At 36.6% G+C, this 15,357-nt stretch overlaps 1 protein-coding gene and 1 pseudogene across 8 annotated transcripts in view; one reads left to right on the forward strand and one right to left on the reverse strand.

Annotated features, from left to right (window-relative positions):
* Positions 1–15,357, forward strand: part of UBE3A (ubiquitin protein ligase E3A) — a 120,933-nt gene that overhangs the window by 82,972 nt on the left and 22,604 nt on the right. For all 8 annotated transcript variants that reach the window (XM_012811620.2, XM_023519296.1, XM_023519295.1 and 5 more), the window contains 2 exons: positions 9,002–9,300; positions 14,053–15,299. In XM_012811620.2, coding sequence (XP_012667074.1) covers positions 9,002–9,300; positions 14,053–15,299 — 1,546 coding nt within the window. The remainder of the gene's footprint in view (positions 1–9,001; positions 9,301–14,052; positions 15,300–15,357) is intronic.
* Positions 129–241, reverse strand: LOC111728570 (annotated as a pseudogene).

Below are 15,357 nucleotides of genomic sequence, written 5' to 3' on the forward strand. Positions count from 1 at the left end.
GATGGACATGATGCCTTGGCCAGTGTGAACCCTGGCAACAGTGCCCTGGAGTTTTCCAAAGGCAGACTTGTCTGGAGCCTAGACTGGGAACAGCACAAAGTCTTAACACATGAGTGTGTATTGGAAAGGAATGTCTCCCAGGTCCTTTAGAGCAACCTATACAAGCAACAGGATGCTACCAAGGAGGCCATTGCACACCTGGCCCCAGAGGAAAGGAGCATTGTCAGCTAATTAGCTGCAGGATCCTATTAGAGTTTTAAGAATTTTTTTTATACATTTTAGATAGTAGTCCTTTAAAATATTTTCTCCCCAACCTTCACTTTTCTTTTCATACTCCTGACAGTATCTTTTGCAGAGTTCCCTGGCTACCAAAAGATTCACATCTCCAAGAAATGGGGCTTTTTTTTTTTTTTCTAAGACAGACAGAGGGTCACTTTCTTGCTCCAGGCTCCTTTGTCAAAAATTATGATTACTCCTTTGACTGTATTTATGTGAGTCTGAGGTCTCTTTTGTGTTTCGTTGACCTATTTGAGACAGTCTCAAGCTGTCACCCTGGGTAGAGTGCAGTGACATCACAGCTCACAGCAACCTCTAACTCTTGGGCTTAAGTGATTCTCTTGCCTCAGCCTTCCAAGTAGCTGGGCTACAGCTGCCTGCCACAACGCCCAGCTATTTTTTGGTTGTAGTTGTCATTGTTTGGTGGGCTGGGCTGGATTTGAACCTGCCAGCTCTGGTGTATGTGGCTTGTGCGCTAGCTGCTTGAGCTACAGACACTGAGCCTTTTTGTCTATTTTTTTATAAACGTCACACCATCTTGATTATTGTACCTTTACAGTAAGTCTGGTTTTTTTTAAATTCAAAATATTAAGGGGATACAGATGTTTTCATTATGCAGATACCTTGAATAATGCTTAAGTCAGGGCTTTTATGCTCATCACCAGAATAGTGTTCATTAAACCTAATAGGTTAGTTTTCATCCCTCATACCCCTTTCTCAGCCTCTCCCCTCTGTTTTTCTAATGTCCTTTATATCTCTTTGTGTCTGTGTATACACTCCTTGTTCAGCTCCTATTTACTAATAAGGTCATATAGTGTTTGGTTTTCCATTCTTGAGATACTTAGGATAATGGTCTCCAGTTCCATCCAAGTTTCTGTAAACATTACTTCTTTCCTTTTTATGGTTGAGTGGTCCTCCATGGTATTTCTATGCACTCATGAATTGACAGGCACTTAGATTGATTTCACGTCTTTGCAGTTATGAATTGTGCTATGATAAACATTTGAGTGTAGTTGTCTTTATAGTATTGTATATAGTATAGTCTTGAAGGCAGTAGTGTTAGTCACTTTGTTCTTCTGGTTAATGTTGACTGGTAAATTTTTATAGTCTCATGGAATAGCGCTCCATTTATTTAGTTCTTTGATTTCTTTCATAGGGTATTTTTACTTTCCCTTATATAGATATTGTACAAGTTTTTTTTTTTTTTTTGAGACAGTCTCTGTCACCCTCAGTAGAGTGTTGTGACGTCACAGTTCACAGCAACCTCCAACTCTTGCGCTTAAGTGATTCTCTTGCTTCAGCCTCCCAAGTAGCTGGGATTACAGGTACCCACCACAATACCTGGCTATTTTTGTTGTTGTTGTTGCAATTGTCATCGTTGCTTTAGCTGGCCCAGGCCAGGTTTGAACCTGCCACCCTCAATGTATGTGTCTGGCGCCCTACCCATGGAGCTATGGTCGCTGCCCATATTGTACAAATTTTGTCAGATCTGTACCTTAGTATTTAATTTGAGGGATGCTAATATAAATGGTATTGTGTTTTTAATCTCAGATTTGACTTGTTTATTGTTTGGTATACAGGAGAGCTATTGACTTTTGTATATGCATCTGTGTCCTTTGCCCTTGCTATAATCACTTACTGTTTGAGTTTTCATGTCTTTTAGATTCCTTGCATCTTAATTCTACTTCAAGATCACTCTACTTACAGTCATACATTCTTTTTAATCTTTCCTTTTTTATCTTCTTTCATTATTCTGTGCTTTATCCACCATTAGTTTTTATGTTGTATCTCACAGTTACTATTTATTTCTCCTTTGTTCTGTCATTGCTTTTCATAATTCTAATTCCAGTCTTGTTTGTTCACTATCACATTTTCACTTTCTGACAGCTCCTATTTTTTTGGTTTCACCTTCTTTGTGCTTGTATCCATTGCTTATGTTTCAACTGTCTTTTAATTTAATTTTTTTTTTTTCTTGGCCAGGGCTGGGCTTGAACCTGCCACCTCCAGGATATGGGGCCGGCGCCGTACTCTTTTGTGCCGCCGCCTTTTAAGTTAATTCTAAAATTTTTTCCAGCTTCTTTCTCCTACACTGGTAGAGGGTTCTGACCCTCAGAGCTTGCCACTTATCTAGGACCATTAAATACACTTTGCTAGTGTACATGTCTCTGGGAGGTACATTGTTGTATAGTTATGATCAGTTTGTAATTCTTACTGTTATCAGTATTGTTATAATCTTTTTTTTTTTTTTGTAAGTACTGGACTATGCCAAAAACTAAATTATAAATCAACAAATGTAGTATTATTAGTGCCATTGATTAACACTGAAATTGTTCTTTTTTCTACTACTGGTGGATGAAATCATTTTATCTGCCAGTTGACGTGCTTTCTAGAAAGTTGCAATATGATAATGGCATTTCCTCCCAATATTTTATTATGAAAAGTTTCAGCTATGCCATGCAGCAAAGTTGAAAGAATTTTATAACTGACACCATACATACACCACCTAGATTCTGCTATTTATATTTACATTGCTTTATCACATACTGATTCTTCTATCACCAATTCATCTTAATTTTCTTATGCATTTCAAAGTGATTTACTGACATCAGTATACTTCTTTCCAAGAACTATTAAACTATTTAGTTATGTTTTAAACTATTTTTAGAATGTTTGCTGTGAAGTTGCCTAGAGTACACTCTGGCCTTTTGAATATGATTTATTCCACAGAACTTTTATTTGCACACTGCCTCTCTAATTCAGTCATAGAAATAAAACAAATAAAATGGAAATTATCATCTTTTCTTTCTTCTTCTTCTTTTTTTTCTTTTTTGGAGACAGAGTCTCAAGCTGTTGCCCTGGGTAGAGTTCCATGGCGTCACAGCTCACAGCAATCTCACACTCCTGGGCTTAAGCGATTCTCTTGCTTCGGCCTCCCATGCTGGGACTATAGGCTGCCAGTATCATCTATTTTAAATGGATAAATATTTCCATGTATCTATTACAACTTTTAGAGCTCTCTGTCTAGGCCTTGCTTGACCTTCACTAGTAACTAGGTAAGAAAAACTTACTTTATTTTAAAAATCAATGTATCATAAAGTACTTTTTGAATGGTAAGAAAAGTCAGTGAAATGTGAGGAAGTTATAAAAAGTAAGCTATAATTTCTCTTTTGAAAATTTTGATTATGAACAGCTGATAAAGTGTCACCAAAGGGACCTAGTCAGGGAAATGCCTCTCTTTGTTTTTTCTTGCTTTCTTTCTTTTGCTGTCCTTTCTGTCCTCTTTCCTTCCCTCACATTCTTCCCTTTGTTCCTTTTCTCCTTTTCTTTAATAATACTTGAGGGAAGGCATGCAGACATTTTCTGTGAAAGATAGGTTGTTGCCACTTACCAGGCAGGGCCTGCCACTGGTTGATCTCCGGGACTGGCTTAACTAGGTTCCGGCTATCAGGAACAATTGCTCTTAGATGCCTGAGGGCTATTAACTTAAGCTGAAGGGAGACAGAGAGATAGGCAGTCTTTGAGAGAGTAAAACGGTCTCAGAAAGATAGATCTTAGTCTTTAGCAGAGCTTAGTGATCTTCAGCAGAGAGATGCCATGCTGGCGTTCTGCAGGCAGGAGAAGCGACAGTGTCAGAGTAAGCAAGTCTGTGATAGAATGCGCACCCTCCTGACTGCCTTCTCCTCCAGCCTAATATAAGGCTGATCTCGTGCCTCTCAAGACTACAGGTATAAAGATTGCCAGTTCACTAATGCTCTCATCTCATGAGCTCTCATGCTTGTTAGGAGAGCTAAATCCTTCTGTACACCCTTTTCACCAAGGTGTTCCATTATTGAGCTATACAGGTATTTCTTATAACTCTCATTCCTCCTAGCCATAGGCTATACGGGCTGCTACAGTAGGTGGTATTTATTTTAGGCTTTGCTGCCCTAAAATATTGAATTTTGTTATTATAGTAGAAAAATAGCCATAGGCAATATGTGAATGAATGAAATTGACTTTGTTCTAATAAACTTTATGGACACTAATTTGAATTTCATGTGATTTTCACATGGCATCAAATATAATTCTTCAGATTTTTTCAGCCATTTAAAAATGTAAATTTGTTTTACATTCTAAGCTTGAGAGCTGTAAAAACAAGATGATAGGCTAGATTTGACTCATGAGCTGTGATGATGACACTTTTGATCATAGGGATTAACCTTGAAGAGGAAATATACCCCCAAATCAGTTTTAGTATATACTTTTCCAACTTAGAGGCTATTTATGTGCTATAAATTTTATATGCCATTTCTACCTTTTATGTGGAGGTTCTGGTATGGCCTTTTATGGTCCTTTATCATTGTACCTGCTGTTTGTAAACTTGGCGCACAGAAGCAGATCAGATAAAATGGGCTACTCTTAAATCCCTTAATGATATTAAAAACTCAAGTTTTATAGTCAAGTTGGGTTCAGATCTCTTACTATTTGCATGACTTCCTGACTCATTATGTAATTTCTCTAAGTATGAGCAGATTGGAGGTTAATATAGCTAACTCATATTACTTATGAGGGTGATAATAACAATTACACCAATAGTCATAGAGGCTTAACACATACATAATGCTTAGTATGTGCCAGACACATTTAAGTCTTTCAAATTGATGATTCTTATATATACACCACCATTTTAATGACAAGGAAACTGTGACACAGAAAAGCTAAGTAACTCATTCATGGTCACATAGTTAATAAGAGGCAGAACTAGTATGTAAATGTGTACAGTCTGGCCTCATGAACACTTTTAACATAAAGGTTTGTTGCCTTCTAAAGTGGGAATATGTATAAAGCACCTGCTGCACTGGTGCTTAACAAATTAGAGATATATTAACTTTATAGCACACAGTGCTACCATTTCCTCAAGAAACTTAGTCTACCTGTGTGGTACCAGTCAATCATAAATGTGAGGTTCAAATTAAGATTTTTAAAAAGGTTTTTACTGGTTCTCAAGTGCACATTATTTATGTTTTTTTCATAAAAGATTTTAGTACTAGATAATGTTAAGAATTTATTATTTGAGAATGAGTCACATTCTGCAAAATAGTACAAGCATAGTGGAAATGACTTAGACTCTGAAGCTAAAAAACTTCTTGACTCCTATTCTTGTCTTGGTTCTGTGATCTTGGGTGCATGATTTGACTCTCCCTTCTGTTCTCTCTTTGGCTGTGACCTCAAGGTCATGGGATTCAAATGAGACAAATTGTGTCTCAAAGCTTGGCAGTTTCTGTAGTATATTATCAGGAATTCAATAAGTGCTTGCTTCTAGCTTACCTCCTTATTATATAAAATAACTTGAGAATTAGAACTCAAAAGACTTCAAGGTAGAAAACTGAGGTCTGGAAAATTATTCGTTCAGGATTATGTAGCTACTTAGAAGGAACTGGCCCCTAATGCGGGTCTTGTAATTTTTCAATCTTACTCTGTTTGCGCAGTTTACACTCCTCCTTTGTGAAGTGCAGAAAGAAATGTATATGACAGGTTTGGAGTTATTTTAAAAAATATCTAGGCTTGGCGCCTGTGGCTTAAGTGGCTAAGGTGCCAGCCACATACACCTAAAGTGGTGGGTTCAAATCCAGCCCAGGCCTGCCAAACAACAATGATGGCCGCAACCAAAAAAATAGATGGGTGTTGTGGCGGGCACCTGTGCTTCCAGCTACTTGGGAGGCTGAGGCAGGAGACTTGCTTGAGCCCAGGAGTTGGAGGTTGCTGTGAACTGTGATGCCCTGGCACTCTAACCAGGGTGACAGCTTGAGGCTCTGTCTCAAAAATCTTCTTTTGGTGTTTGACCTTGGATGCTTTAATCTTTTCAAAATCATAGGGATAATTTCATAAACTTTGAAGTCATTCAAATCATGTATGTGAAGTTTTAAAACTGCTAATGTTTTACCCATATTTATTAATTTATATTATGTAAGTAACATGCTTATTATAGAAAAATAAATTAGAAGCAAAAAGATAGAAATCCTAAAACTTGTTTCTTCACATCGCCCAGAGAAAATGACTATTAACACTTTGAAACAACAGTGGGTTCATTCTTTTTGTCAGTGAGTGATGTTTTAGGATGACTGTTCATCCCAAATTCAGATCTTGGTAATTTTTATTTATTTGTGTGAACTTATTTTTTAAAGAAATTGTTCATTTTTCTTCTTCCTGAATAAATCTCCCTTCTAACTTTTTTAGTTTATCTTTATTTTAGTTATTTATTTATTTAGTTAGTTTTTTGGAGACAGAGCTTCACTTTGTTGCCCAGGCTAAAAATGCCCTGGAGTCAGTGTGGTTCTCAGCAACCTCATACTCCTGGGCTCAAGAGACTCTCCTGTCTCAGCCTCTCAAGTGGCTGGGACTACAGGCACCTGCCACAGCACCCATTTAATTTTTCTATTTTTAGTAGATACAGTGTCTTGCTCAATCTGGTATCAAACTCCTGAGATCAAGGGATCCTCCTGCCTTGGGCTCCCTGAGTGCTAGGATAATAGGCATGAGCCACCACACCCAGCCTAACTGTGTGAACTCCTTATCAGTTCATTTCAGTAATCTTCTATGAACATTTTTGATACATGTTGTAATACAAATGATGCTATTTGATCAGGCCCAAGGATAACTTAGGCCTGGGTAAGCACATGCCTGTATTCAGCTTTCAGTGGCTGGTGAGCAGGCATGGGAGCTAACAAGAGATAGGTCTGTACACATGTGTACTTAGGGGAGCACTGGTGCCAAAGTGCCAAGAAGCACTTATGTAATGATATCACCCTGTACAGTTATGGCTATTTAAGAAAATGTGGTACCTTTTGGTAAAAGTGTGGGCAAAAAGGCCTAAACAACTTTGTCTTATTCCACACACATTCATAATTATTTTCCAGAAAGGAAGTGGCTATTTGCATTCTCACTGAGGAAATTTAAGGTAGTTTGGGAGAACATGGCATTAATATGTCCCCTGTTTTTTAACTGAAGAATAGCAATATATGTTTTAAATCATCTAGATTCTCCATATCCCTTTCTTTACATGTTATCATGTTCATATTTTGCCTAATGATACCTTTGGAGTAATTTTAATTTTGAAAGATGGGATTGATATTGCTACAAATATAGTAAAATATCTCTGAAATCATGTTCATCTGATTTTAAGTGTGTTTTGTGTGTTCTTTTCTCTGTTTGCATGCAATGAGTAGTAAATTTGCATGGAACTTGTGAGAAATACAAGCACCATAATGAATGTGTTGGAGCTGTCACTCCTTGTCAGCTATCTTGATGTGCAGGAGTGTCCAACCTACAGCCTGCACTGCATATTATTTGAGGACTGATTTGCTTATCTGTTGGTGTTAGATATTGCAGAAAGTTTGCACGGACCTTTTCTTTTGCTCATTAGCTGTTCTTAGTGTTTGTGTTTTTAGTTGAGGACATGACAACTTCTATTCTTCCAGTATGTGGCAGGAAAAAAAATAGCTGGACATTCCCAGCTTAGAGTCAAAGTCCTATTTTAGAGACAAAGTTAGATTTACTAATGTGTCCCTTATCTGCTTATTTGCCATCTTGTTAGTTTGTTGAGTTTCTCATGACTCTCAAGATTCTAACTCCACTGCCTTTGGCCATTTAGTCCTACATTAGAAGGATAATTATATGAATATTTTGAAAATTAGGTGCGTTGTATTTTTTTTACAGTTTTAATTCTTTGTAGTTTTTATTTTCACATTGTGAATTTGGGGCCAAATGAATGGCTATGACATTTTTTTGGATGTAGTAGTCTATTTAAATTACTATATGGTAATCTCATATCAGTTAGCATGGAATTTTAGAGTTGAATAGTCCAGTTTTTTCTTGTTCCAATAAACCCTTCCTTAGTCGTCTTAATTGTTCTGTTAGAACACCCATAATTGTACTTTAAGGTTTACAAGTAACAGGAATAAGATTTTGCCTAACAGAACTTAAAGTAGCCCATATTCCTATGCTATGTAATTAATGAAGATGTTTTGTAAAAGTTTTAGGCTTAATATTATATATTTTGAAGGTACTTTCTAGTGGTATAACACTATCTAGTTTTGGATATTTCACTTATAAATTATTTTTATTTCTTTATTATTATTATTATTATTTTGGCTGGGGGCCGGGTTTGAACCCACCATCCCTGGTATATGGGGCCAGTGCCCTACTCCTTGAGCCATAGGTGCCGCCCCAAATTTATTTCTCCCTTGTGGTTGAATTGGAAAACATACATTTTATTCCAAATATTCTGTGTCAACTACAAATCAAGTGTTTACAGACCATTGAAACAAAATGATGATTATATAAAAGAAACTGGACTGATACTTCAAATAGACTCATTTTCTTAATGCTAATTTTTAAAGTGATAAAATAATAAAACTCTTAAAAAGCCATAAACCTTGTGTTTTTTTAAGAGATCCAAATTCTTAACCCTTTTAAAAAGGAAGGCATACTCTATTAAAACAGTGCTTTTAATAAGCAGTGACTTTCTTTATTATAATATCTTGGGAAATATTTGTGAACTATGTCACTAGTCAAAATTCGTGAGTAAATAGTGACTCTTCACTTTCTACCTCTTGTCTTACTGTGCAGGTTTACATGTATCACTTTATTGCTTGACTAACTTCTCTGCCTTGACCATCTGTTGAGCTTTGTACCTCACTTAGAGCTGTACTAATCTCTGTGCTTACTGTTTGAATGTTTGGTACAGGAAGCGAGCAGCTGCAAAGCATCTAATAGAACGCTACTACCACCAGTTAACTGAGGGCTGTGGAAATGAGGCCTGCACGAATGAGTTTTGTGCTTCCTGTCCAACTTTTCTTCGTATGGATAACAATGCAGCAGCTATTAAAGCCCTCGAGCTTTATAAGATTAATGCAAAACTCTGTGATCCTCATCCTTCCAAGAAAGGAGCAAGCTCAGCTTACCTTGAGAACTCAAAAGGTGGCCCTAACAACTCCTGCTCTGAGATAAAAATGAACAAGAAAGGAGCTAGAGTTGATTTTAAAGGTAAGATATTCTGTTTTTAATTGAGAATTGTTGGCTAAAAGTAATACTAAAGATTTCAATTTGAGTTTTTATGTTTGGTTTTCCTTATTGTGTGATATTAGGACATCATAGTACAGTGTAAGCAATTTTTTATTGTGGTAAAGGACGAGAATGAATATTGAATAAATGACTTAACTACATTTTACATGTCCAGTGACTGCTGATTAGAAGCAGATTATATTACAGAAGTTCATTTGTTAATGGATTGTTGGAACTTGAAAATATTGCCTAGTAAAAAAGTATTAAGTAGTAGTTAACCTCCTAAACTAAGCCACAGAGTTTATTTAAAGATATGGAATAGCTGGACTCATAAATGTCTGGCATGAGTTCTGGAACTCAAGGACTGTGGTGAAATCAGCAAGGAAGCAGTAATTTTTTTTTACAATTTCTGAAGGCAAGGCAAAATTTTGAATGGTAATGAGAGAGATAATTCTACTTTTTCTTCTAATATATTCTTTCCATATCCTGCCAAGGATCATGACCTACCAAATGACATTCTTGGCTCACATCTTTTCTAAAGGGTCCTATGTTGTAGAATAGTTGAACCTTTTTTTTTCCCCATTCTAAATTCAAACTTTTCTTCCCTCAGTGAAAGTAATTAGTAATAAGGTAATCAGATTTCCAAATGACTACCAGGGCTTAACCTCACCAGAGGTAATTGTATTTTAAAAGGGAAAGCCTTTTCTTTAAGACACATATAGCTTAGAGAATTTTCAGTAACATTTGAATCAAATTTAAATAAATTAGTGAAATGGAATTGTGTTTTAGCCTCTTCTTCATTTCCACAAAGTATGGAAATCTCCCATGTGGTTGATTTGGGCAACAAACTTTTTATTCCAAATAGATAATCTGTGTTAACTACAAATCAGGTGTTTTTAAACCATTGAAACAAAATGATGGTTATATAAAAGAAACTGGACTGATCCTTTAAAAAGACTCATTTTCTTAATGGTAATTTTTTTTTCTTTTTTTTTTTTGAGACAGAGCCTCAAGCTGTCCCCCTGGGTAGAGTGCAGTGGCATCACAGCTCACAGCAACCTCCAACTCCTGGGTTTAAGCGAGTAGCCTGCCTCAGCCTCCCAAGTAGCTGGGACCACAGGCACCCACCACAATGCCTGGCTATTTTTTGGTTGCAGCTGTCATTGTTATTTGGCGGGCCGGGCTGGATTTGAACCCGTCACCTTAGGTGTATGTGGCTGGTGCCTTAGCCACTTGAGCCACAGGCACCAAGCCTTAATGCTAATTTTTAAAGTGATAAAATAATAAAACTCTTAGAAAGCCATAAACCTTATGACTTTCCGTGGAAACAAACTGTGGAAATAGAGGCCAAAACACAATTCCATTTGTGACAACTTTGGCTAAAACACAGTCCCACTTGTGACAACCTTGTTGCTTTAAAAAGTTTAGTTTTATTTCATGAATTAGTTCACACACTGGATAAATAAATGAATGTTGTCAATATACAGACTGGCCATGAAGTTTGTGTGCAATTTAAATAGTGTGCAATTTTAAATTGCGCGTGAACTTCATGGCCACCCTTTGTATAACGTGGTAGCTGCATTGACATGAGCCTGCTCATTTCTCTAGCAAGTGTTCACCACAGAGTACCAGCTGCTGGTCATAGAATGGGCTGGCACAGATGAATGCAGTCAGCTATGGGGGAATATGATACGTATTTTATGTATTAATTGTCTTTTTGGCTATTGCTTCATCTTAGGGGCTCTTATTTGGCTCTCCTCAGTCTTTATGACCCCCCCCCCCTTTTTGATAAAAAATAGTTTCAGGAACACACGTTTATTACAAAATATAGAAGTAAATCTTACAAAAATGTCTCATTTAATGTTTTCTCACTAGAGCATCTTTTTTTTATTGATAATCAGACTTGATGAATGTGTGCATCCCTGTGTTTTGGGACATATGTATATATACACATGAATATACAGAGGGTACCAAAAAATATACACACATTTTAAGAAAGGAAAAACTATGTTAAATTTGTAACACTCAAGTCACATTTGCTTCTGAAATTGCAAGAGGCGTATTGTATTGATATGTACTGAGAATTACAATTTCAATACAGTTTTTTTTTTCTTAAAAGCATATTCATTTTTTGGCATCCTCTGTATATCTGAAAAACTCAACTCAGCACATTGAACAAGAACACTTGGTGGAAAAAGTATAGATAAATCCTAGATTGGATTAGTACACTGTCCAAATCATTTCAAGATGTTTTGAAAGCACAATATGTCAGCAAAGGGTATATGGCTCTAGATAGTGTTTATTAGCCTTTTTCATCTCATGACACATGGTACACTTAAATTATGTTGATCAAAAAGTTTTTAAAAAAGGATATAATGATTCTGCTTTGAATTTTTTTTGAAAATAATTTAATGATCTTTAAAAATTTTCATGGCACATCTAAGATCCTCCATGGCATACCAATGTGCCACAGCACACTGGTTGAAGATCACCAGTCTTGGCTCGGTGTCTGGTAGCTAGGGCGCCAGCGACATACACCAGAGGTGGTGGGTTGGAGCCCAGCCCTGGCCTGCCAAACAATAATGACAGCTACAGCCAAAACATAGCTGGGCATTGTGGTGGGCTCCTGTATTCCCAGCTACTTTGGAGGCTGAGGCAAGAGAATCACTTAAGCCCAAGAGTTTGAGGTTGCTGTGAGCTGTTGATGCCATGGCATTCTACAGCGGGTGACATAATGAGACTCTGTCTCAAAATAAATAAATAAATAAAATAAAAATAAAAAAAGAAAATTGCCCATCTAAGAATGTTGATCTCCGTAACATAGGCTCTGTTATAACATGTAGACGAAGTCTTTGTTAACAGCCCATTTATGATTTGATGATTAGGAAGTGACATATTTCATGTACTAATAGGATAGTTATTTATGAAGTTATTTATGATAGCATTTTGTGTGTTTTGGTTACACTTTAGGAGAGTAGGGGTTTTGCATTATTTTTTAAAGAAGGTATTATAACATTTTCCAATTAAAATAATGAGAAATAGGTTTCCTGTTAGTGTTTTTGTACCTTTTAAGAAGAGATGACTGATGTTGAACTAATGATATTTAGATATTCTTAATAGAACAAACCTGAGAATTAATTCCTAAAGAGTTAGGGCTCAAAAAAAAAAGCAACTGTACAGGTATTGGCACTCTTGTAGCTGGGCCACAGCTTAAATTAGTAGTAGGATAAAATTTGGTATTTTTGTGGTTTAGCTTTTGGAGCCTATTTATTCTATGATTACTTACATTTTATATTGTTTTTTGCTTGCAAGTAAAATTATTCAAACAGCTAAGAATTATATTAAAAACTTTGTTTGGCAGTAGGTGTATTTGACACAAGAAAGATTAAATTGACTACGTGCCTCTGAAATTATCTTCTGCTTAAACAGTCATATCCCAATGTGGTGGTGGTGGGGTTAGAACTGATCCCACCAAAGGGTTTTTTTTTATATACATCTGTTTAAGCGAGACAACAGAATATGCAAAAACAAACTGTCATAGTTTCAGTCCCTGACCCCATATTGGGATACAAGTGTTTAAGTATTTGATCTAATGATGACAGTTCTGTCCCTTTATTGATATGAAAGGGATGGATTAAGACTTTTCAGTATTATGTTGTTTGACCAATATGATCTCTAGCAATGTAATGCATAAAGCATATCATTTGTTTTTGTCTGTAAAATAAAATATCTTTCATCTGTTAACCAGAGGGGAAAAATTTGGTCTGAAAATAATACTTCAAAAAGCTGGGAATGTGATCAAACTTTGTACCTAGGAAGAAAAAGAAATGGATTTTGCTGATTACATAGTCTGTATGCTGCTTGTCTACTGCCTTCCTCCCACTACAGTAGAACCTCTGTAAGTTAACCACCCAAAGGACTGTAACAAACTGGTTAATACGCAGAGGTGGTCATCATAAGGAACAAGAGGCCTCTGTACTGATATGTACATGTGGTGCCTAGGTCCACTTACAGAGGTGATAAACTATGGAGGTTTTACTGTATTTGGTTTTCATTGCCAAAAAATTTTCTGTCACTCTAAGGGTCTTTCTTACCTGATCCCTGGCTACAGATAGTAGTTTCAAGTTGAGAGCTTAAGATTTCTTAAAGAAATGGCATATTCTTTTCAATCACCTGAAGAATGGCCCCCAGAACAAACTCGGAGGACCTGAAAAGAACCAGATCACTTTTAGTACAAACAAAGTAGAAAAAGAGCCATTTCCAAAAGGAAGTGTCAAAGGAACCTTTTTTTTAAAACTTTGCCTTCTTAGTCTTTTGAGAACAGCATAGTGGGCTTTCCTCAGTGAGGTTGCAGGAAATATACCATGATAAATTACCACATGATGTATTGGGGGTTCATCAGTGAAAGATAAAGTTAATAGATACCTTGATTGTGAAGAGAATTTATACTGTCATGACCTTATTTTTAAAAAGTTCATTAAAAGCTATGTACTGTTGAAAGAAGGAGTGAGGTTGTTGGTATTAGTAGTTTATTGAAGTAAAACAGATAAAAATAGATAAACATTATGTTTGGTTTGCTGGATCTAACTATTATGTACTTTTTTTCTTTAAGAGTTATAATTCAGAAATGACAGTGACTCTAGAATGTTTGGCTATTTTACTTTTAGAACTACGACGACAAAGTAAACATGCATATTATGAAAATAACCATTCTCTTTTTTTCTGATTTTCTAGATGTGACTTACCTAACAGAAGAGAAGGTATATGAAATTCTTGAAATATGTAGAGAGAGAGAGGATTATTCCCCTTTAATCCGTGTTATTGGCAGAGTTTTCTCTAGTGCTGAGGCACTAGTCCAGAGCTTTCGGAAAGTCAAGCAGCACACCAAGGAAGAGTTAAAATCTCTTCAAGGAAAGGATGAAGACAAAGATGAGGATGAAAAGGAGAAAGCTGCAAGTTCTGCCGCTGCTATGGAGGAAGATTCAGAAGCTTCTTCCTCAAGAGTAGGCGATAGCTCACAGGGAGACAACAATCTACAAAAATTAGGCCCTGATGATGTGTCTGTGGATATTGATGCTATTAGAAGAGTCTACACAAGGTTGCTCTCTAATGAAAAAATAGAAACTGCCTTTCTCAACGCACTCGTGTATTTGTCACCTAATGTGGAGTGTGACTTGACATATCACAACGTGTACTCCCGAGATCCTAACTATTTGAATTTGTTCATTATTGTGATGGAGAATAGAAATCTCCATAGTCCTGAATATCTGGAAATGGCTTTGCCATTATTTTGCAAAGCAATGAGCAAGCTACCCCTTGCAGCCCAAGGAAAACTGATTAGACTGTGGTCTAAATACAATGCAGATCAGATTCGGAGAATGATGGAAACATTTCAGCAACTTATTACTTACAAAGTCATTAGCAATGAATTTAACAGTCGAAATCTAGTGAATGATGATGATGCTATTGTTGCTGCTTCGAAGTGCTTGAAAATGGTTTACTATGCAAATGTAGTAGGAGGGGATGTGGACACAAATCACAATGAAGAAGATGATGAAGAGCCCATTCCTGAGTCCAGTGAACTGACACTTCAGGAGCTTTTGGGAGAGGAAAGAAGAAACAAGAAAGGTCCTCGAGTGGACCCACTGGAAACTGAACTTGGTGTTAAAACTCTGGATTGCCGAAAACCACTTATCCCTTTTGAAGAGTTTATTAATGAACCTCTGAATGATGTTCTAGAAATGGATAAGGATTATACTTTTTTCAAAGTAGAAACAGAGAACAAATTCTCTTTTATGACATGTCCCTTTATACTGAATGCTGTCACGAAGAATTTGGGATTATATTATGACAACAGAATTCGCATGTACAGTGAACGAAGAATCACTGTTCTCTACAGCTTAGTTCAAGGACAGCAGTTGAATCCATATTTGAGACTCAAAGTCAGACGTGACCATATCATAGATGATGCACTTGTCCGGGTAAGTTGGGCCGCTTGTTAAAATAAATCCTAGATTAAAAGCCTCATGACGGGAATAC

The sequence above is a fragment of the Otolemur garnettii genome, unplaced genomic scaffold, assembly GCF_000181295.1.
Source record: "Otolemur garnettii isolate 467f Iridium unplaced genomic scaffold, OtoGar3 scaffold00170, whole genome shotgun sequence".
NCBI lineage: Eukaryota > Metazoa > Chordata > Mammalia > Primates > Galagidae > Otolemur > Otolemur garnettii.